At 42.9% G+C, this 23637-nt stretch overlaps 1 protein-coding gene and 1 long non-coding RNA gene across 4 annotated transcripts in view; one reads left to right on the forward strand and one right to left on the reverse strand.

Annotated features, from left to right (window-relative positions):
* Positions 1-283: 283 nt before the first annotated feature.
* Positions 284-23637, reverse strand: part of LOC107399619 (uncharacterized) — a 51494-nt gene continuing 28140 nt past the window's right edge. Inside the window, exons 4-7 of one of the 2 annotated variants that reach the window (XR_013046105.1) lie at positions 19190-19308; positions 13154-13273; positions 10016-10081; positions 7335-9902 (exon numbers count right to left, since the gene is read on the reverse strand). This is a non-coding gene — a long non-coding RNA (uncharacterized LOC107399619). Of the gene's footprint in view, positions 664-7334; positions 9903-10015; positions 10082-13153; positions 13274-19189; positions 19309-23637 lie in introns of those variants that run through there. The other variant, XR_013046104.1, reaches the window with a different exon arrangement.
* Positions 13164-23637, forward strand: part of Gramd2b (GRAM domain containing 2B) — a 111306-nt gene continuing 100832 nt past the window's right edge. Inside the window, exon 1 of one of the 2 annotated variants that reach the window (XM_076555274.1) lies at positions 13164-13312. In XM_076555274.1, the coding sequence (XP_076411389.1) occupies positions 13185-13312 (128 nt within the window). In that variant the 5' untranslated portion in view covers positions 13164-13184. Of the gene's footprint in view, positions 13313-20376; positions 20651-23637 lie in introns of those variants that run through there. The other variant, XM_076555275.1, reaches the window with a different exon arrangement.

The following is a 23637-nucleotide window of genomic DNA, read 5'->3' on the forward strand; positions in this document are numbered from 1 at the left end:
AGTTTGACCCCACACAATTGGGTAGAGACCAGATCATCCCAGAACATCACTCTGGTCTCTCATCTGTGACCAGTTTGGGTTCCTGATACCGGGAAGTCATGCTTGGATACGAAATATGTACTTTTTAAAAGAAAAGTCTGTCTTGCCAGGCAGTGGTGGCACACACCTTTATTCCCAGCACTCTGGAGGCAGAGACAGGGGGCGGTCTCTGTGAGTTCAAGGCCAGCCTGGTATACAGAGAGAGTTTCAGGACAGGCTCCAAAGCTACAGAGAAACCCTGTAAAATAAAAAAGAAAAAGAAAAAAGAGTCTTTAAGCGTGCGTTCTTTTAAAAAATACTTGAGGTAACACCGCTGGTTTCCCTTTTTGGGCTTGTTCAGGAGAAGATGGTACAGGAATCCCAGCTGAAGTGTCCTCAGACATCGTTCACGTCACCTTCATCTTGAGGAAGCCACATCCAGGCTCCCCTGAGGATCGGTTTGAAAAGCTCTCAGACAAACTTTAGTGGTCACCCCTCTTCTCCGTTCCACACTCCCATTTCTGCATTCCACTCTCGCGTGTCATTTTTAGGTTCCCCTCCGGCTCACCTCTGTTCTCCTCAGAGTTCCATGTTTCAGTGTGTTCCTCTCTCATCCTGAGATGCCAGACTCTCCACTGGGTTTCCCTGAGGGTCTCAATATAGAAACAGTTTTCAATGCTCCTATATGATTTATTCTTACAGCATACCTCAGAAAACACACACACCCAATTACCCAGAAGTCTGTGAGCATGAAAATATAATCAGTGGTATCACACACTGTATATTCTTCACTTCTGTGTAGATAACATGGAAATTGCTCATATTTTTATTAAGCTGTTGTTCGGGGTTGGAAATTGAACCCAGAGACTCATACATCGGGCAAGTGTGGTCACTCAGCTCCACCCCATACGTAACCTATAGCCCGCTTTTGTAAGCTTTGAACCAACCATGCCTGTGCTATTTAAACCCAGGATGAATTCCCTATTCAAAGAAGCTGCTCATCTGCGTCTGGTTCAGTGTGTTGAACCCTACAGCGGGTTCCTGACCAGTCTCCTTGTCTGCATTCTCTGTAACACACAATCCCCATGACTGCTGACTTAACTTTCTAAAACACAGGGAGGCATACCACTCCCCCTTGCCTAATCCTTCTGGTGCTCTTCAAGCTTGGGATCCAACATCCAGCTTTGGCCTAGATTCCTACTCCTGTCCCAGCCACCCCATCAATGCAACCCTGAACATCCCCAACTTCTCAGTGCTTTGTGCACACTCCAAGGAAAGCCAAGCTTCTGGGACCCTAGTCTTGTTTCCGGCATGTCTTCTTCCACCTTGCCTACCTGAACATTCTCACACAGTTCCCATGATGCTCCTCTTCTTCATAGCCTTCCCTGCTTCTAGTATAATCAGATTCCCTCTTTGCCAACTGTTGGGCCATTTCTACATTTCTGAATTTCTTCATATGCATTGACACCCCCACAAAAATAAGACAACATAGTTATTCCCCAATTCTGAAACCTCTCCTTTAGTTATCTTTCCAATGCTACTATTTTACACAATAAATGTCATCCAATAAATTTTTGTGGAGAGGAATTTAATCTCTCGTTCATGGGCCAGCCAGGCTTATCACATGGACTCAAGTGTTTAATTAACCTTTAAAACCCTCCAGTGATCAGTTCCATCCCAGCTATGTCCCCTGTCAGTCACCAGAAAGCCAGACTGATATCTTTCCTCCTGAAACTTGCAGGTAGAAGAATAGCATCCCTGGTTTTAAGGGGCAGAGGGTCGAGGATCGGCTGCTGCTGTTCTGAACGGTTCCGCCGGCAAGAAGGACCACTTCAGGGTGTCCGTTATCCTACCACAGTCTCAAAACCAACAGAGAAAGCAACTGAGGGCTATCCTAGGCCCTTTCAATACAGTACCTCATGTTGTGGTGACCCCCAACCATTATCTCGATGCCACTTCATAACTATAACTTTGCCTGCTATGAATTGTAATGTAAATATTCAATGTGTGTGTCCCAAGGAGGTCGCAGCCCACAGGTTGAGAACCACTGCTATAGAGAAAGTGGAGTCTACCAATACAGTCCCCTGGGCAAAGGTAAGCCCACGAGAGCTACCATTAAATGTTAATTGGGCAAAGGCGGACTACCTCATGAATATTGCCTGACCCCATGAATTCTATTTCCCTTCCAAAGAAATTATATACATTTCTGCTTAAAACTTTTCTCCAAGAAACACCAAATGGTATAGCCGTCTGCATTGTTCGGGGTGGAACTCGGTCTAAAAATACTGGCTTCAATAACTCGGTGTTCAATGTCCAATTTTCACTTTCCTCTTAAGGTGGCTTCAGAAGGGGTGTCTTTTATTGGTGGCTTCCACATGTACTGGAGTGGGATGAACTTTCCTCAACAAAAAGCTGTCCTGTGGCTCTGCCTTACTGCTGCGCTCTCTTTCCTGGCGACGTGTGTCATTTTCTTTCTGGTGCTGGTTGCTACTAATGTGGTAAGTGTCTGACCCCCTGAATGTAGCTTAGAAAGAGATCCAAACCCAAGAAACTGAAAATCAGCACTGCAAAGAAAAGAAGTAGGTCTGAAAAGATAAATGTTCCAGGCTTAATTTTTTTTCTTAAAAAAAAAAAAAAATGCACTGGAGGTGCCTAGTCTCAGGCCTCCCATGAAAGTCAATGAGAAAAATCTTTTTGCCTTTCAATGTCCTACTTTGTAACCAGCTAAAGCAAACAGAAAAGAGCACAAACAGTAAGTAGAGCACTCCATGAATTTTCAAAGCAAAACCGCCCCCCCTCCCCAAGTAACCAGCACTGGGATGATAACTTCCAACCCCACTTGCCAGCAACCCCTCCCCTCGTGAGCCCCTGGTGCTGTAACTGTAAATCAGCTACTCATGTTTCCCAGCTCTGGATAACTCTGGTAAGTTGAGCGAACATTCTTTGTCCATCTCCCCCCATATACTGTTGGTGAGTCCCATGTTTGGTTTTGTACAGGGCAGGAATTGTGCTTTGTCATGGCTGCCTTTCAACTTCAGAAGGGTCCAAGCAAATAGTTCAGAGGAGAACATTTGACATACCTGGACCTCAGCATTAAAATGACAAAAAACGTCCATTGACAAGCCTGAGGAAATGTGCGAAGAGCAAATGGTGAAGTTGGTGTTGAGCAGCTGGTTCAGAAGAGAGGCAGGCTGAAAAGCAGAGCTCTGTGTGATGCTAATTAGTTCAACTTAATCATTCCCCCAATGTTTGCCTGTATGGGAACATTACATTGTATTCCCTATGTGTTACGGTTCATCTTTATCATCAAGTTAACTATATTTGGAGTCACCTGGGAGACACACCTCTGAGGAGATCTCTGAGGATGTGCCCAGAGTGGTTTAACCTTGAATGTGCGTGGTATCATCCTATAGGCTAGGCACCTGGACTGAATAAAAAGAGGAAGAAAGGAAAGCAAGCAGAGTGTCCTCTCTCTGGTTCCTCTCTGTAGATACAACGTGAGCAGCTGTTTCCCACCCCTGCCACTAGGCTTCCCAGGTCCACAAACAGCCAAAACAGAGTAAATTGCCTCCATTAGGTATTTTGTCATAGCAAAATACCTAATACAGAGAGAGTAAATTGTTTTGTCAAAAATAAAACTTAAGGGGCCTGGAGAGATGGCCCAATGGTTAAGAGAACTTATTGCTCTTGGAGAGGGCCTAGGTCCTGTTCCCAGCATCCAATAGCTCTGTGAGGTATCCACTAGAGAAGGCTGCTAAGACACAGGCTGAGGCCAATAGAAAGCCTTTATTAGCCAGCTGGCAAGTACTCTGGGTGTTTGGGACCTAAGTGCAGTCCTGAGTCTTTCCCGGGACGAGCTTTTAAGCACAAAAACTACAGAAGCCAAAAGCAAGGTTAGAACATTTAGGGACTGTTCCAGAACTACGGCCTTTGATGGATTAGGTCTTTGTTCTCATTTTGGCAGGTGTTGCTGCCTACGTGCTGGGTTCCAAGGCCTGAATAGTCCTTCCATCATGGAGTCAGTTGTGCTAAGTTCTAGGGAACTGCAAAGGTCTGGAGGCCTATTTCAATAGTATCTAACACGATAACTCCCATTCCAAAGGATCCAGTGCCTTTTTCTAGATACTGCATGTATGTGGTACACAAAAGTACATGCAGGCAAAATAGACAAAATATATCTAAATAAATAGGGAGATGGCTTAATCAGTAAGGTGCTTGCTGTGTGGGCGTGAGGACCTGAGTTCAGATCCCCAGTGCCCTTGCAAAGCAGGACACATCTGCAACCCCAGATTGGGGGCACAAAAATAGACAACTCCCTGGGGCTCACTGCTCAGTCAGTCTAACAAAATCAACGAGCGCAGGCTTAGTGAGAGACCCTGCACCAAAATAAAGTGGAGAATAATGGAAGAAGATGTCTAGGGTCACCTCTGGCCTTCTCACACATGCTGATGCATCTACAGAAATGTACACACACACACACACACACACACACACACACACACACACACACACACACACAAATGAGTAAGTTAAATAACACCTTAAAATTCAACAAGAGGGAATCAGAAAAGTTGTTTCAAAAATGTCAGGACTATTGGAGGGGTCTTCTTTTGAAAGAAAGCCAGGTTGTTTCTCCTGCCACTGTGTTGATTCCTGCAGCCTTTGCGTTCCTCTCTGGAACACAGCCTTCTTGTGCTGTCTCTCCAGCTGTGCCCCAGGAGCCTAGGAGGGGTCAGCTTCTGCCATAGCTCTCTCCAGCTCTGTCCGAGGAGCCTGTGAGGGAACAAGCTTTGCCACAGCACTCTGCTCATCGTTTGACACTTACCCCAACAAGTCCTCACATAAACAGGCATCTGCAGCCGATTTCTGCTGCTGACCAGCACTTGTTATCAAGAGTCCTCTTTACAAGGATTTGATCTTCCCACTGCAGGTAAAATGTCTGAGTACTAAACTGTTATTTCCAGTTAATTCCAATAGTCAAGGTTCTAAAACTTGTGGAGGATTCATGAAACCGCCAGCATTGCAAACAAACATCTTCATGATAAGTATGTCAGAGCAATCATCAAGATGCTCCCATAAACTTAACGGCACATCCAGACAGCTTCTCTCTCTCTCTCTCTCTCTCTCTCTCTCTCTCTCTCTCTCTCTCTCTCTCTCTCTCTCCCTCTCTCTCCCTCTCCCTCTCCCTCTCCCTCTCCCTCTCCCTCTCCCTCTCCCTCTCCCTCTCCCTCTCCCTCTCTCTGCATGTGTGTGTGTGTCCATTTATCTATTTTATTAATATATCTATCCTCTATGTTCAAAGTCACAGAATCCTACTTAATATTCTCCAGGCTATCATTCTTTCTCTCAAACACAATTCCAGCTGTGAGATGAAGCCTTGTGCTGAGTCAGCATCCACACCCCCTGTTTAGTAAGGCCCTGCATGGTGCAGGAGGCATGGGAACATCTATTCATCGATCCAATGCTCTACTCACCAAGGCTGATCACAGAACTTCCTTGTGTTTCTAAGATGAGCATTGGTCTAGAAAGCTCCTGGTATCATACAAAGCACCAGAAGAACTCCTGGGTAGACATCTGCCAGGACTGTCCAGGATAGCCACACTGCAAGCGGAGGGCACGTCAGCCACCTGTGAGCCAGCAACGTCTGCTGTTTTCCATCTGGTTTTCCAGCTGAAGACTCTTCTCCTTAGGAAGCTTCATAAAAGGTCTGAGGAAGTTCCCAAGTATCTTCGGGTTCCTGAGTGTCACACATACCCTCAAAACTCCATGAACCATTAAAAACTCATCTAATGTCATCCTGGCTAAGCTTGCCTGTGGTCTGGTTATTCCTCCCAAGACAAGCTTTCCACAGAAACGCCTCCCTAGAGCCATCTGCAATGACTGTTTTGTGGACACCTAACCACAGAGGCACCTCCAAAGCCCAAACAATTGAAATTGACATGATTGGAACCCATTGGCATCACTGACCTCTTGACCTGCTGGGCTGACAGCAGAAACATGGTTTCTGCCACGTCCTCACTAAAGATGGGTCCTGAACATAATCAGGAAGAAACATCAGAAAGTCTAATTGAGGCTTTATACAAATTAGCTATCTACAATGATTCAAAAGAGCCATGTCTATTGAAAGACAATAAAATGACTCCAAATTATTACAGGCTGGAGGTCAAGCCTACATACTTTAATGTAAACACCAGATAGATTACAAATCAGGAACATTCATGAGACAGTAGGGACATTTAATGAAGTCTATAAACTATGCAATAATATTATTGTGTCTGAGACACTTTTTAAATTTTTGATAGATCTGCTATTAATAAGTGAAAATGTTATCACTTCAGGAATCTGAATGAAAGATGAGGATTCTACTTTTTCTAAGCCTGAAATGACTTAAGTCTTAAAAATGAGAAGTGAAAACTCATTGAATCATTAAGATTAGTAGGATGGAAGATGAACGAGGATCCTAAGGTTAGCCAAGTCACCTGTCGTCATGCTCGGCTGGCCCGTGGCTGAGTACGCCAGTGATTCTCCTCACTTCAGCAGAGATTAACTGCCCACCCCACCCCCCAGTGCGAGGCTCTTTGCTTTGATTATGTCAAAAATATCAGTATCGTTGATCACAATTCCCTTTGATTTTACAATATAAAACACTCTGTAATACTTTTTATTAAGAAAAACAAGGGAGGTGCAGAGAGTAAATCAGACAAACAGAACTGACTTCCAAAGAGAGCCTTGAATCTTAAAATTAGCTAAGCAGACGCATCTAGCATGCTTGTTTTTAAAACAGCCATGAGCTATTCACACACTGAACCTATAGAACAAAGAATCCACATGGAAACAGTGTTTGTCCAAGCTCCTTGCTCAATTCTGAAACAGGCTGAGACATTAAGAGGCACCTTTTGGGGAAAGTATGGGTCTAGAAATCAGGATTTATTGGCCACTAGATGGCACCAGGACTTCAAAGATGGAACCGTCCTGATAACTGGTTTCATTACGTCACTCCTTGACAGCTCTCCAACCTTTAGAAACATTTCACTTAGCTTCCACTTAGCAGGCTCCCCTTGTATTTGTCTTGGTTGTAACACACAGGTGTTTCCCACGAGGGTCTCGGGGAAGAAGTCCCTTCAGCTACTGCCTTTCCTTCACTTAGGGTACTTGTGTTGAGGGAGAAAGCCACTGGGCAAGGCCTTTCCCAGGCATGAGCAACAGGATAAGAATTTCACAGTGTCTAAATTTAATCATGTATACTTTCTATTTCTGCTTCCCCCCTCCCCTGAAAACCCCACTTCTAACACATGCAATGATAACCTTTTTTTTTTTTCCCTAAATCCTGCTAAGTCCTGTTGTCTCTGTGCAAATGTATTTGACTATTTAGTTCTTCCTTCTCATTTTTTGCAAATTAAATTTTATGCGGGAAAACAATCTCATCCAAAATGTTTCTGAGCCCCTGTGCTTGAAATCTATTTGAGGACACTGCTTTTGTCTTTACATGTGTTTATTTTCAAAATGTGCATTGATCAAAAAACGGCGAGAAAGCAAAGTGAGACCAAAAACAAACAAACAAAAAAACCTATTTCTTTCATTAATTAATCAGTCTGTGCTATTATAAGAAAATATCTGCAAATAGCTAACATATAAAGGATAGGGTTATCTTCTTACTATCCCGGGGGCTGCCAGCATTCCTTGTCCAGTCAGGGTCTTCTGCACAGTGAAGCAGGAGTTTAAACAGACTAAGGCCTGTGTGAAGTCCCCTCTAGATTAACAAGTAAGAAGCCACTGTGCTCTAACCAGCCCTGAAGGCTCCGCCTCCTAACAGTATCACATTAGCAACCCCTAGATTGTATAGGCAGCACATTAAGACCACAGCGATCCTAGAAATATCTATCGGGCAAGAGCTGGAGGTGTGTGTGTGGGGGTGGGGGGTGTCTAAGCAGAGGGCAGAGCCGGTATGCAGTCTAGGGACGAGGCTGGAACGTCGCTGATCAGAAAGAAAGACAAGGGAAGTAGGTAGGAGCCAAGTAAGGTTGTAGATGAGGACAGGGATCTCATCAGGGCCAGAGGTTGCATTTCCATTTTATTTTTAGCAATCCATGAAACCATCTGGCAACTTTAAGGAGAATAAAGTCCGACATGATGGTTACACCTGGAGACCCAGATACTCCGGAGGCTGAGAGAGCTAGATCCCTTGACCCCAGGAGTTCAAAGCCAGTCTGGTAACACTGAGGAGCACCCTACCAGCACCAGCACCACCATGTCTAAAATATGAAAGCTAAAAAAGCTTGATGGATGGAGTGTATCTCAGTGTAGAGTGCCTGCCATGGGTTTAATCACTAGCGTGGGGTTGGGGGTAAAGGGCATAACTAATTTTGTCTTTTAAGATCACCCTGTGTAGAGCACATTCATGACAAACAGACCTGGATGCTGTGGTGCGGATGCATCAGAGCAGTGGTGTTTAGAGGCATGTTCTGAAGGCACAGCTGATAATGCCTGTTAATGATATGTGAGGACAGAGGTAATGAGAGGCATCAGCATGGTCTACATTGCTCTGCCATCACCCAGTTGGATGAAAAAACACTGTGACAAGAAAGGTTACACACACACACACACACACACACACACACACACACACACACACAGAAAGTTCTCAAGGAGATTTAAAATTTTGTTGGAGATTTAAATTTTTACTTTGGTCACATTAAATCTGAGATGTTTTATTTACTGGGGTCAGTCACAGGAAATGATAGGGTTAGGGCATCACTGGAACATATGGCATTCGTCATAGACTGGTAATAGACTTACCCATTTGTAGAGCAAGCCTTGCTGGGCATGGTGGCACACACCTCTAATCCCAATTCTCAGAAGGCAAATGCTAACCAGTCTTGGTGAGTTCAAGGCCAGTCTGGCCTACATAGCAAGGTCCAGGCCAGCCAGGGCTACATAAAGAGCCCTTGTCTTATAAAAAGCCAAAAAGTAAAGCAAGAGAACAAAACTTACCCCTAGAGATTCTGTATTTTTTTTGTTGCTCTCTTCATAAAGCTAAACTGGTTATGGGGGGGGGCATAATTGTTAAAGTCAGTATTGACAAAGTAAAATAATACTATTCCATATGGTTATTGTAAGGAATAAATAAGAAAAATACAGAATACCTGAATGGTGCCTGGTAAAATAGGCAATAAACAAAATATGATTCCTCCATTTCCTCTCTTGGCAAAAGTAGACATGTTTACAGCCAAAGAAAGCCTTAATGGCCCCTGTCTGCATATCTCACGTAAGATTTTTCCAGCAGGTGTTAATAGGTTTCCATGATCTCTATTAGTTAAGCCTGGGTTAATATAGGTGCCTAGCTTTATTACATGTGACCTTCATCAAGGTCTCTCAGAGAAACAGAAACTTTATACAGGATTTCCCAACTTTTATACGGGTTAGAGGAGTTATCCACAGATTAGGGAAATACTGATTTGTCCCCAAGCCCATGTGTTACAACGAAAAACTGAGGACAGTGGAGACAGAGTGACCTGAGCCACATCCCATAAAACGAAGTGTTCTGATAACAAGGTTTGGAGCACATTGTTCTAGAAAATACCATCATTATAATTAATGCTACTTACTGTTTCAAATTCATTCCCACATTCCTCCAGCCTTTTCCTCTGAGGAGCCCTTTCCTGCTTTCCTAAAAGCTGAGATGATGAGGTGCCTAGAGAGGGGTTTCCATCAAATTAGGTGACTAAAGAGGGTCTTTTTTTTTTTTTAGGTTTTTCGAGACAGGGTTTCTCTGTGTAGCTTTGTGCCTTTCCTGGAACTCACTTGGTAGCCCAGGCTGGCCTTGAGAGAGGGTCTTTAAGTTCCCTTTTATGTGTCTGGAATTGCATCGTGGAATTAGGAACTTCCTAAGGAGAAACAACATTGTTACACCTTCATAATGTTGAGCAGGAGGTAGATTTTCATGGGTTTTTTTTCTCTCTAAAGATGATCACAACTGTTGTTACATTTATGACCTCACCTCCAATCACATCTGTGACTTTGGATTTATCCACACCACATGAAGCCTGAACTTTTGTTTCTGTGGCTGATAAGAAAAGTAGTAAAATGAGAGTTAATATTTACCCAAGTTTTGGCCCATAACTCCAAGTTTCCAAATCAGCAGAAAGAGTCTTTACCGGTGATCAAAAGGACCTTGGACGGTCTCTCTTAAAAACAATCAACTCTTGTTTTTCTTCTATTTCTTTCCTTAACAGTGAAGCTAAGCAGTGCAGAGAAACCATAGAGCTTGGCCAATGTCTTTCCCTCGTCATCATTTCCAGAAAAGAAAACTGAACTGCATGGTGACTAAGACCTGAGATTGTCTGAGGGCGCTTACAGGTCAGGCATGAGGCAGAAACTGAAGCTGTGTGGTGTCATACTGATGGTGTGTTTGTTACACTGATGGTGTGTTTGTCACGCTAACAGTGTGTCACCTGTTTACTGCAGAAGAGCTGGGTCCCAGAGAACAGTGTTTGGGGAACAGGCCTGAGGAGAGAGATGCTGAGCCCTGTCCTGAACCTTGTTGAGAAACCTCAAGTGGAGTGCAGGGAGAGAAAGGTGGTGGGGATATGGTCCCGGCATATTGGGAACATGAGGGTGAGAGTTCTGGTCTACCATATTTGACTTTGAGACCATTCACAGATGTCATAATCCTGAGCCTAATGTCACCCTTCACTGTCAACACATTGACTCTGCAATGAATCTGTCTCTCATTCCATGAAGACTCCACTGCACCCTTAATTCTGCCTGATGCAGATGCTGCCTCAGACTTAACTTAATTTGCTTCAAACACTTGATAATCCCATTGTGATTGTCCCTGGGAGAAGCTATTCCCAGTTTACCCCATTCGTAGCATGAATAACGGTCAGCAGCAGTTATCCATGCTGTCTAACACATCATCTTAAAGCATAAATGTTGAACATGCTTTATCATTTTTCATGAGCCTACAGGTTAGCAGAAGTATTGGAAATCCAGGTCAAGTAGATTTGGGCCAGGCTCATTCATGTGGCTGTGGTAAGACAGCCCATGATCTGGGAGGTGAGTGGTCTACCATAGATGGAATGACCTGGGTCTGCTCAGGTGTCTCTCAAAAAGGATGCCTGTAATTCAAGCATGTTACCATGAGAACCACAAAGAAAAAGCACTCAGATTACTTATTATCTAAACTTCCAGCTGTCACAACTTCACATCTGCCATATTCTACTAGCCAAAGCAAATCACATGCCAAAGCTAAAGTAGTTAAAGTAGTCAGAAGTTACAAAGAGTCCTGTATGGGGACACAGAGGTTATTAATTTAAATCAGATGTCCTCAACCTGTAGGTCATGACCCCTTTGAGGGTTGAACAACCCTTTCACAGGGGTCACCTAAGACCATCGGAAAACAGATGTCTTACATTACAATTTGTAACAGTAGCAAAATTACAGTCATAAAATGGCAATGAAAATAATTTTATGGTGGAAGGGTCACTGCAACATGAGAAACTGTATTGAAGGGTTGCAGCATTAAGAAAGTTGAGAACCATTGATTTAAATAGAGCCATGGCGGCCACATTCTCAAGTTGCCATGATATTCTTCTGCCTAGCCTCAGGCACAAGGCAATGGAGCCAACTGACCATGGGCTGAAATCTCTCACGCCATTAGCCAAAATGAATCTTTTTCCCTTTTAGGTGGTTTTTCTCAGGTGTCACAGTGGCAGGAAGCTGACGAACACAGGCAGTAGTACCTCTAATCTTCCCCAGCATCTCAGACAAGTTCTCATCAAAGAGGAGGAAAGAGGGTGGAGACCAGAGAGTAAAAGTCACTAATGCTCCCCATAGTCTTGTTCATGGGAACTTCTGGTTCCATCTCGCCTTAAACTCAAACATGCTGTGCTCTTCTGTTTGAACGTCTTTATCTTAGAACTTCCTGGGCAAATAAATCATCTTCCCATGCACCCTTTGTTCTGCAGTGATCCTACATTAAATACATGGAACACGTTCCAACATCTGAGTTCGCCAACTGAGATTTTGTTTGACGCAGCAGAAAAAAAAAATGCTGGTAGAACCTGTCTTTATTCTAATTGATAAGCAGTGTTAGTGTCAGCCTTGTTGACACAATAGAATCACTTACAGAGAATAGAAAAAAAAAAAAAAAAAAAAAAAAAAAACAGCTCCTATGAATCCCTTCTTCCCATGGCAGGTTTTGTTACTTGGTGAATATTTCTAGACTCTCCACAGTGAGGGATAAACCACAGCAAACCTGGCACTGAACACATTCAGCAAAAACATGTTCCGTTCTGATTACAGAAATTCCAGTAAACATGAGTAATAAAATCTAATAGTGAGCATCCAACTTAAATGGGGGAGGCTTGATTTATATAATATATAGTCCTGTACTTGGATAAACGGAGGATTCTGGTGGAAACCTTCAAATTCCATACGCTCACTGCCTTCTAGTGGGAAAGGACTACATCAGGACTGGTGTAGGACCTAGTAATGTAACCCTCACTTGTTCTTAATCCCATCTCCCACTGCTCACCTCCTTCCCCTCAAATAGTCCCCGTAGGCTTTCACAATGAGTATGTGCATGTTTATATTATGTATATACACATGAATTTAAACCTAGATTCCTCATGTGAAAAAAAACATAATAATCTTTCTCAGTCCTTCTCATTTCACTTAACATGATGTCTAGTTCCATCCATTTTCCTGAAAATGCTACTACTTCATTCTTTAAGACTAAATAAAGCACCTTGTGTATATCTACCACATTCTCCTTATTCATCATCTCATTGGGCATCTAGCTTCTCTATCTGAGCTCTTGTAATAGCACTACAATAAACATGGGTGTGCAAGTCACCCTACGGTCTGCTGATTTAGAGTCTTCCGGTCTATGCTAAAGAGTGGTGTAGCAGGATCGTATGGGAGCTCTGTTTTTAGTTTTGAGGAACCTCCCTAGCTGATCTCCACAGTGGCTGCACAGATTTCCTGTGGTCACCTTCAGAGCCACAGATGGATTTTTGGGTGTGGCTGATCCCATCCTCCTGAGAAGCCTCCGAAAGAGAAACCAGAGGCTTAGCTGACAGGCCTGCCATTGGCCAGGTGGAGCATAAACTCAAAGTTCCTTCCTGGTACTCACCAGAGTTTCTTGGACCAGCTGGCTTCCGGAGATGAAGGGAATACAGCAGCCCCTGTCACCAAAGAGGGGCATCCAGCAAACACTGCAAGCTCAGCTCATGCCCTGGAAGAATTTGCTCCCCTGGAGAGATGTGAAACCAGAAGACAGGGACATGGAATTGTAAGTGACAGGTCTCAGACCTGCAAAAACTAACAAGAGAGAGAGTGGCGTGCAGCTGTTCTGCTATGTGAAAGGTCTTTTTTTCTCTGCATGGAGGAGGTCTTTGGTTGCTCATTGAGGTACTTTCCTTGCTTATCTTTAGAGCCTTGAGCAAAAGTGAGCACGGCCCTATAGACTTGAATGTACTCAGGGACTTCTAAAAATGAATATATATTCATTGCATAGCAAGCAGACTTAGGCGAGTTTCTTGTGTACTTCAAGTTGAAGAACTCAGACAGAGAAGGCAGGTGCATTCTCTTCCTGTATTCTGTCTACAGCTTGTATATCCCTGACAAAATTTTTCAGGCCATATAGAAATTACAATGTAGTTCCATTCTATTTTTCAAGTGAATAATTATAATTGATACAGGTAAAAAACATGGGTTTCATCTCCCTTATGTGATTAAAACAAAGTCATCCCAAGAACCCACGGACATTTACATCTAAATAACTTGTTACAAATTAACAGAATGTGAGTAAACAGGAGGGTATTTTTTTCTCAGCCATTTCTTTTACTGGCAGGCTGCACATGGTGGTTACAAAGAAAGAATCAATCACTTTATTATTTATCTTGAAAGGTAATCTTATAAGGAATCTTAAAGGAATCACAAATCTAAACTTTTATACATGAAAACCAGTCAGCTCTGCTTTAAATTGCACACCTGCTCACCAATAGTTTTTTCTATCAGTAGATGGAGGGCAAAAATCAGTACAAGGAATTAATCATCATCTTTGATCATCAACCAATCCTAGCAAGAAAGACATGTCAGCTAATAATAATTGGGCTGCTTTGTTCTTGTTCCCTGATCTTAAAGAGTTCCTCACTCAACTGTGTGCCTTTCTAAACTTTAAATTGTTTTCTTGGGTTTTTCACCTCAAAGCTATTTAACAAAAATAGCTTAGTCTAACTTTAAGTTATTTTCAAAGCTTTGTTTCAGCTGTGATGCACTCTGAAACCTGTGAACACATCTCCCAACATTAAGATTAAAAAAAAAAATTAAACTAGCTGGGCTACTGGGACTCAATTGTTTTTCTTAATCATTAATCTAAGCCACAGTCTATACCGTTCCTCAATAGAAACTCATGTGTTCTAGCTGTGTGACACTTCTTTGTTTTATTTTTAACCATCAAAACTCTATTAAACTAACATTATTATTATCAATTAAACAGTACAGCTTAGGAAGAAATCATCTTCATAATAATCCACAGGTTAAAATGCCTAGTAGAACAGGATGTTTCTGTGATATAAACACACTACATTACAGGCAGTGGGGATCTCCCCACACCCATGCACACCATGCCAGATATCAGAGAAAGATGGCAGCGGCAAACATGTAAAGGCACAGCAGAAGCAAAAGACATTCTGGAGTCTGTGGGGCCTTGTCTACAGGAGATTCATTCATCGGGGATTTGCCTTCTGGTGGGCAGACACCCTGAAGTCAACTGCCATCTGCTGCCCCTCTGCCAAGGCCACCATCAATCAAAACCATCATGGCCGGTGGTAAATGCAAACCTGTGTCCTGAGGTTGTCCAATGATACTGTTAACATTATCTCAACTGCCCTTGGCCTCTGGGAAGGAAGGAGCCAGGAAGACATATTTTTTACTACTCCCACTGATAATGGCTCCCAAAAGTGATAAACATATTTAGTCATGTTGGACGTACTTTCAGGATTACCAAACTACATTGACAAGCTTTGGGAGTAAAATGTAAATGTGATGATACTACAAGAATGAACTGTGCTTTTCTCGAGAAATATGGGGTACTTTATGTTTTATGTATTTTCAGAATGATAAATAAATAAGCGTTTATTTTATGAATAATACCACCAACCTATTAACTTGAAAATTGTAAGTTCTGTGTTATAATGTATTTTATTCTAATAATATCACCAAAAAATGCCCCTATGGAGGCACAGATAACCATAGTATCTCCAGAAATAATTACCAACTTATATGTAGCCAAAGACAGAGTATGAAATAGCTGCTATGCAGTATGTCAGCTGATAATGCTAATTAAATCAGAGGACATGGGCTACTTAAATCTAGTGTCCTGGGGGCAGATGAAGGTGCTTCATCCAGCACCCAGGCTTGAATGTCAAAGTGTCTGTCTCAAGATGAGCGAGTCAGCTCACAAGACTGACTGTCACCAAGCCATGAGGGCATCGTGCTGGGATCATCCACAGTGGGAGAATTTACACGATAGAAATCATCCAACACAACATTAGAGCTTTGTTTTCTGGAAAGGCAGATTATTAATGTAACATTGTTATATAGGAAATGTGTCAGTCAATCACCACAACAGAATGCTAAAAATGAATGGCATGCGTGTGGGGGGGGGGGTATGCATATGTATACATGTGGGGGGTGGTTAGAGGTCATCTTGGGGGATCTTATTCTGTCACTTTCCACTTTATCTTTTGAGACAGTGTCCCAAAGGTCACAGCTTTAACCAGCCTGCTTGGCTATCCAGCTCACATCCGTCCCACCCCTCACTCCCAGGCACTAGAGTTCCAGGTACATGACGCCATGTCTGTTACACGGGTACTGGGCATCATGGAGCATCTAGGGGTGCGGGAACAGGTTCCTTTTCCTTGCCAATGAAAAGGCAGGCAGCAAGTGTTCCCAGAAAACTGGGAGAGTCCCAGCAGAGGCATCTTGGGAAGTCAGGGATCCCACTTGAGGTTTTTAGTCTCCTCTATAAAAGAATTTAAGAGTGGGTACGAACAGAAGCTCAAGAACAAAGAATGAACTCCAATGGACGATTGAGGATAGTGTATTAAAGTTAAAAAGGAAAGCCCCAGGACATGCAAGCCCCGGAGAAGAGAAGGAACAAACACCGCCGTGTCCCTTGAGCTAAGCTATCAGGGAGGTGGTCAGCCCCTGGCAGGGGGACAGCTACAGCGTGGGGAGAGGAGCTTTAGACAGAGAGCAAGGAAGCCGTAGCATCAGTTAGGTATTTCAAAGGCAACCCTTCTGTGGCATTGTGAAATGAGCGTGGGACTATGATCCAGAGGTGCGGGCTCTGAGCAGTGAGCCTTGCAAAGAAAGATGTTGAGTGGAGAAGGAGGAGGAGAAAGAGGCGGGGAGGAGAGGAAGAGAAAGAAGAAGGAAGGGGGAAGGAGAAGAGGAATCCTTTTTTATAGTCTTTATCTTTGTTTATTTGTTCGCTGTTGGGAGGGGTGTGTGTACACTGCTCACTGGATGTAGGCGTCAGAAGTTGCCAGAATCGCTTCTCTGCTCCCACCTTGTGGTTCCCAGGGATTGAACTCTTAATTGTCAGGTTTGGTCTGAAGCTTTTTTATCCACCGAGCTGTCTCACCAGCTCCAAATCAACAACCATAACTTAATTTGTAAGTGTAAGCAAAGATAGTTGAGAACAATGGAAATATTTGCCCAGGGAGTAGTTGGACTTGGATAGAAAAATGGCTTTTCAAATTTCTCTCTCTTCTGTGGCAAAGTCCAAATAAATGCACAAAGGAAAGGTTGCCTCAAGTGTGCTCTGTTTGCTGCACTTGGAAGATTAATTTTCTAATCTTTCTGGAGGCAAAATTCCTCCCGTTGTCACGACCTCTACAGAGAGTTATATAATTATATAATGTCAAGGGCAATGTCTCTCTTCTCCCTTCATCCTCATCTCCAGTCTTCATCATAGAAATCATACAACAGAAAATTTCGAAGACACTGGAGGAGACTTTATATGGAATGCAGCCAATGAGTTAGCCTGGAACAGTACAAGCTACTTGATAGAACCATTACCATAAATGGGGACACTTGGAGTCCCCAGAGTCTTAGCTCTGCTTGTGGGATTGGGCACACAGCTACCATCACAGTGAGAAAAGAAACCACACGTTTTAATTGTACTATGTGTGATTCCACTCAAAATTAGTGAAAACATGGCCAGCTCAAAACTCACAATTTGGGGCTGGAGAAGATGGCCCTATGGGTTAAAAGCACACACTGCTGAATTTGCAGAGAATCCAAGTTTGGCTCCCAGCACTCACATTGGGTAGCTCACAACTGCCTGTAACTCCAGTTCCAGGGTATTGAATACCCTCTTCTGGCCTCTGTGGACACCTACATTCACACACACACCACACAGACCTAGGAACATGCACATAACTGAAAACAAACCTTTTTAAAAACCATAATCTTCCCTGGCATCCATAGTATTTTTCTGATTCGTCTGTGTACAGACTGCATACTCGAACCTTCCATGCCCAAACGGCAGTAACAATGAGCTTAGAGCATACAAGTTAATGCCATTCATACCAGCCCAGACACAGTCTACAAATCTTTCCAACTCTGCTTAATCACAGAGGAAACATTCACTTATAAATAGAATTTTATATTCCATGCCTCTGGGAAGCTGGTTTGAAACTGTCTGGTGTTTTCAGTTTGATCATATGTCTTGATATCCAAACTCCACACTTCTAGAAAATATGGGGGGAGAGGAAAGAGGAGGAAGGGGAGATTGTACAGTCATGAAGACCCCACTCCAAATCTAGCCTAGCACTGGAAGGTGTATTACGTCTTCAGACGTGGACTTCAGATCGCTTGAACTCAAGTAAACAAGATTAGCATCATTGCACAATGCCAAGTTATTGGAACTATGGACCTTGTTTGATTGAAGAATAAAAAAAAAAATACCTAAAGTCAAATTTTACTCTGTGGTGTTTACACAAAGAGATTGAGAAGACTTTGAACATCATCTTGACCAAGAATTTTTAACTGAAATGCAGATTGTGAGAATGTGTGACAGAGAGCAGGCAGAGGGGCAATAAAACTCGGAGGCTAGTAGAGAGTTTTGCCAGTAGATAGATATTTTCGTTAACTGAATATTAGGAAAGCTTTCCTAGTGAAAGCTATGCCCATCACACTGATACCAGAATTTTCTCCCTCGGAGACATTTTATTCTGAGTTAAACATTGCTTCTGGCTAAAAGTCATACCTGCAGGAGAGAAACAACATCCTGAACTTTGTTGCTTGTTAACATCTGAGCTGAGCAGACTTTTCCTAACAAGGTTAGAGACTACCTTGCTGGTGGCTGCTTCTTTAAGAGACCTGTTGAACTGTGGAAATCAGTATGGCGGTTTTCTCAGAAAATTAGGAATTGAACTACCTCAAGACCCAGCCATCCCACTCTTGGGCATATATGCAAGGAATGCTAATTCATACCATAAAGATACATGCTCAACTATGTTCATAGCAACACTATTTATAATAGCCAGAACCTGGAAACAACCTAGATGCCTGTCAACGGAAGAATGGATGAAAAAAATGTGGTACATATACACAATGAAGTACTGCTCAGCAGAGAAAAACAATGAAAGCATGAAATTTGCAGGCAAATGGGTGGAACTAGAAAAAAATCATCCTGAGTGAGGTAACCCAAACCCAGAAAGACAATCATGGTATGTACTCACTCATAAGTGGATTCTAGATATAAAATAAAGAACAATCAGACTACAACCCACAGAACCATGGAGGCTATATATATAGCATGGAGGTCCCTAGGATGACTGTGGCTTATAATAAATTTCGGTTTTACTCAATTACTGAGCAAGCCTCAATGAAACATCTCACTATTAAGATAAAAATACATACTCTATCAAGCTGATAATAGAAAATAAATTAATTAATTAATTTTAAACAATAAAAAATAAATAAAAATAAAAGAAAAAGTTGAAAAAAAAGAGAGAGAGAGAGACCTGGTGACCGGTATCATGCAACACTTTAGTATAACTTAGCTTTTATGCCATCTCTTTACAACGTGATTTCCCACACAATGGAAATACCAAGGCAAGGGAACAAAAGCGAGGCATAGACTCCACCTCACCAGGAAGCACAGGGGCAGCTTGGTCCAAGATACCACGGGAGTCTCAGCTCAGGACACTGTGTGGCCACCAGTCAGTTTGCCCAGCAATGATTGATTCCTAGGAGTCATGACATTCAGACCTAAAAGGAGAAAAATCCCAGGCAAAGATCATCAGGTCACCCTACTGGGTACCAGGAAAGTTCCACTGAAAGACATACTTTGTCTTATCTCCTGAGTATTCTTGGAGGCAGTGATACAGTCAGCAAACCCGGCCCTGCCTGGTTATCAGCAGAGTGATAATGCGGCCAAGGCTGAAGGTTTGATTTCCCAGGAATCTCTGCTCCCTTCCACATTCCGAATCTGTACTTCTCCCAGCCTCTCTGGCCAATCACAGAAGCCCAGGCTCCTCCGGCACAAACTTTCCTTGCTGTAGAACCACTGGTGGGAAGACGCTGATGTTTTCCATCACATGAGCATCAAGCCGTTGAATACTATCATACAAAGAAATTTCCTTCCTGAACTTCCTGGGTTTGGGTACAAGGTATATTGGCCCACGCTTAGTTACAAATCCCCATGACAGGTTCTTCCATGTCCTTATCATCTAAGTTCATGAGGCAGAGAGATGGACACCAAGCACAGTAGGGTGGGGACCATTTGAGCTGCCCAGTCAGCCAGTGACAGAGACGAGGCTCAAACTCTTGCTTCTTATTGTCTCTGATGTTCTGGTTTTGTTCAAGGTTGTGGCCAGCTGTAACTCAGCAGAATGTATGGCCCGAGTTCTCGGACTCACTTGACTTTGCCTTATCCATAGCCATCAGAAGTCCAGAAGCCATCAGGTTCTGAGGACCAAGGCTCACACAGCTTTAAGCATCCTGGGAGTAATGACGAGGATTATTTCCTGTATGTGTGGTGAAAGAGCACATCCACATTCCTCACCCTGCCCAGCAGGCTCAGGCGCTTAGCAAGGGCATCCTGTTTTTAATGTCTACCTGTCACCTGCTCTGCTCCTCCATGGTTTGGTTTAGTTGTTTATTTTTCCATAGGTTTTTCTGCCGAAGTCCACAGATTCAGGAATGTTCATATTAATAAAGTGAGAGTTGAACTCCGCAAACACACTTGTTTCTCTTTCAGAGCAAACGTCAGTAGTATGAGAAGCGTGTTGTGTCATACTGATACGTTACTCATTAACTAACTTAAAAAAAAAAAAATTGCCTGGGCTAGAGCAGAGTCGGGTAGGAGCTTCCTGCAAGGCAGGAGCTGTGACTGCTGCTGCTGGAATACGACAATTTTCACTTTATTTGAGAGCTCTAGCGATGAGCTTCTGAGCTGACTTCTTGAAGTGCTGGAGGTCAAGGGTACCATGGGGAAGAAAAGACTTTCCTCCAGCGACAATGTGTTCAAGTTCGAGACTCCCAGTAGCCCGAAGACCACTCCCGAGGCCCTAAACGGCTCCTCTGACAGCCCCAGCTTTCTGTTTTTCGGGTAAGTACAACCCTGCCCTGGCCATCCAGGAGGCTACCCAGGCCACCTCCAGCCACCCAGCAGATGGCCCTTGGAGAGCTCCAACCTCATTCGGTGGAGAAACACTGGCCAGAGGCTTCTTAGGCCAGGCACCCTGCCGGGTGGAATTGGAAGGGTGTGGAGAGAGGGGATATGAGCAGAGAGGGGGGAAAAATAAAATGAAATGAATAAAAATGACAACAAGTATTGCCGCCGCTCAGCCCAATCTTTCATGTCTTCTTCCATATTCATATCAGATAACTGGACACTGGGAATTTCCTCATTCTTGACTTGCTCTTAGGTTTTCAGGAAGTGGAGTTAGGCAATCAAACCAGAACTCTGGCTTATTATTAAAATGTTATTAAGTAGTAGTTATTAAGACATTCAGATAATTGTCTTCTTTTTTGCCTTTCTAATTAAATACTGAATATTACTACGTGCTCGGGTTCAGTTCTATACTGTACGGTGACTTATTAGAACTTTTGACTACAGTTAGGACATATCCCCTTTTAGCTCTGTTACTATCAATGCGCTGCTCTGATATGGTGTAATTACATATCACTAATGAAAACTCAATTCCTTATTAATATAGTCTCAATAATTCTTTTGTAAGTTTTCATGTTAGCTTAATTTTCCCACCCATTATTTAATGGCTAGCCGAGTGACTGGAAATGTAAAACTCTAGGCTGGAGAGATGGCTCAGCAGTTAAGAGCACTGGCTGCTCTTGCAGAAGACCTGGGTTCAAATTCCAGAACCTGCATGGCAGCTCATGACTGTCTGTAACTCCAGTGCCAGGGAATCTGAAATCCTCTTCTGTCCTTCTTGGGCATTGCACACATGTGGTACAAAGTTATCCATGCAGGCAAAACACTCATACACAGAAAAGGAAATTAAATACATCTTTTAAAAAATAAATGTAAAATCCCTGCAGCATATGTTCGTGTTTTGTTTCAATTGACTCTCAAATGTGCTATCTTCATCTACCTGTTAAACGGCCATGCAAGCTCTTCTCTGGTGTGCAAAAATAATGAGGAAAAATAAGGTGCGCTAGCAAACAAAAATACCTCACTAGGTGTGATCTAAGTAAATGTAATAAACACAATTTTCAATAAGTAAATGGAATAAAAAAAGGGGAGGGGGGAATGGCTGGGCAGTTAAAAGCACTTGCTGCTCTTGCAGGAGACTGGTGGTCTGTTCCCAATACCCATGTCTAGTGGTTCACAACCATGTGTAATTCCAGTTCCAGGGGCTCTAACGCCTTCGTCTGGTGTCCACAGACACTGAAGTCATGTACACACACACACACACACACACACACACACACACACACACACACACACACACAATTTAAAAATGAAATCCTTACAAAAAGAAAAGTCTGCCGAAATCTAAATGTTCACATCTTTCTAAAAGGATCCAGATCTATGCTGCCTACATAGTATTTAACATCAGCTCTCCATCTTAGCATTTATGAGTGCTACTTTTAAATGTGTATTGGAAACAACCTAAAAAAATACATTAACATACCTCCAAATAGTGTACAAATTGAAGAACCTTTAATCTAGTTGAAACATCTTAGTATTTTATGTATAAAATTACTGGAAGTACTTGAACAAATGTTCAGGCACACATTGGTTAAATTTTTCAGATATAAAACAAGAACAAGAAAACATGTCTTCTATATTCTAAATACATTGGGAATTTCTGTAGCTTCTATGTTCTAAATATATATTGGGAATTTCTGTAGCTGTGGTTGTTGGGTTTCCTGTTACCCTTCCCATGAACTGGAGCTGATAAAGCTGATTCTCAGATCAACAAACTACCTTAAATAGAAGCAGATAGAATCCGCACACTATTTTTATTCAAGCACGCAATTCAGCCAAAGTTGAGTGAGTAACTGTTGTATGCCAGGCTGTATGGAGGGGATACAATCATGAGCAAGAGAAGGCTAATCCCTGGCTTCTTGGAGAGGATGTTTAATGTTGGAAGCCTGGGGAAAAAAATACAAATAGATGCATGCATGCATACATAAATACATAATTTAAAATCAATATTTTTAATAGGAAACAAGTCAAAGCCAAGAGGGAGAATAAGGAAGGAAAACTACTTTAAGTGAAATGGTAAAGGGCTCCCCTAGGAAATGATACTGAACCCAATGGAAAGAGTCAGCCATGAACAGTATGGAAAGAAGCATGTTTCAGGGATAAAGGAGATTGTGTTGACTAGTTTTATGTCAATTTGACACAGGCTGGAGTCATCTGAGAGGAGGGAACCTCAATTAAGAAAATGCCTCCATAAAATCAGGCTGTAGCCATTTTCTTTTCTTTTTTTTTTTCCCCCCTTCTTTTTTTTGGTTGGGGGGGTGGTTTTTTGAGACAGGGTTCTTCTGTGTAGTTTTGGTGCCTGTTCTGGATCTGACTCTGTAGCCCAGGCTGGCCTCAAACTCACAGGGATCCACCTGGCTCTGCCTCCTGAGTGCTGGGATTAAAGGCATGCGCCACCGCAGCCCGGCGAGCATTTTCTTAATTAGTGATGGATGCAAGAGTACCCAGCCCATTGTGGGTGGTAGTCCTGTGGTCCTGGATTCTATTTAAATAAAAAATCAGGCTGAGCAAGTCATGTGGAGCAAGCCAGTAAGCAGCAGTCTACCATGGCCTCAGCATCAGCTCCTGCCTCCAGGTTCCTGCTCTATTTGAATTCCTGCCCTCACTGCTTTGGGTGGTGAACTGTTATATGGAAGCTCTATGAAATAAGCCCTTTCCTCCCCGAGTTGCTTTTGGTCATGGTGTTTCATCACAGAAAGAGTAACCCTAACTAAGAGAGAAATCTTGAGGAACCTGGAGAGAGAGGTCCATGACCGGATCAGAAAGGCGAGGATGAAGTTGGCATCCTATTCCAAGTATGACAAGACGACCTGAGGGTCAGGGAGGAGCGTATGATGTGATCTCACTTTAGATGTGCACTCCAC

This window comes from Peromyscus maniculatus, chromosome 19 (genome assembly GCF_049852395.1).
Source record: "Peromyscus maniculatus bairdii isolate BWxNUB_F1_BW_parent chromosome 19, HU_Pman_BW_mat_3.1, whole genome shotgun sequence".
NCBI lineage: Eukaryota > Metazoa > Chordata > Mammalia > Rodentia > Cricetidae > Peromyscus > Peromyscus maniculatus.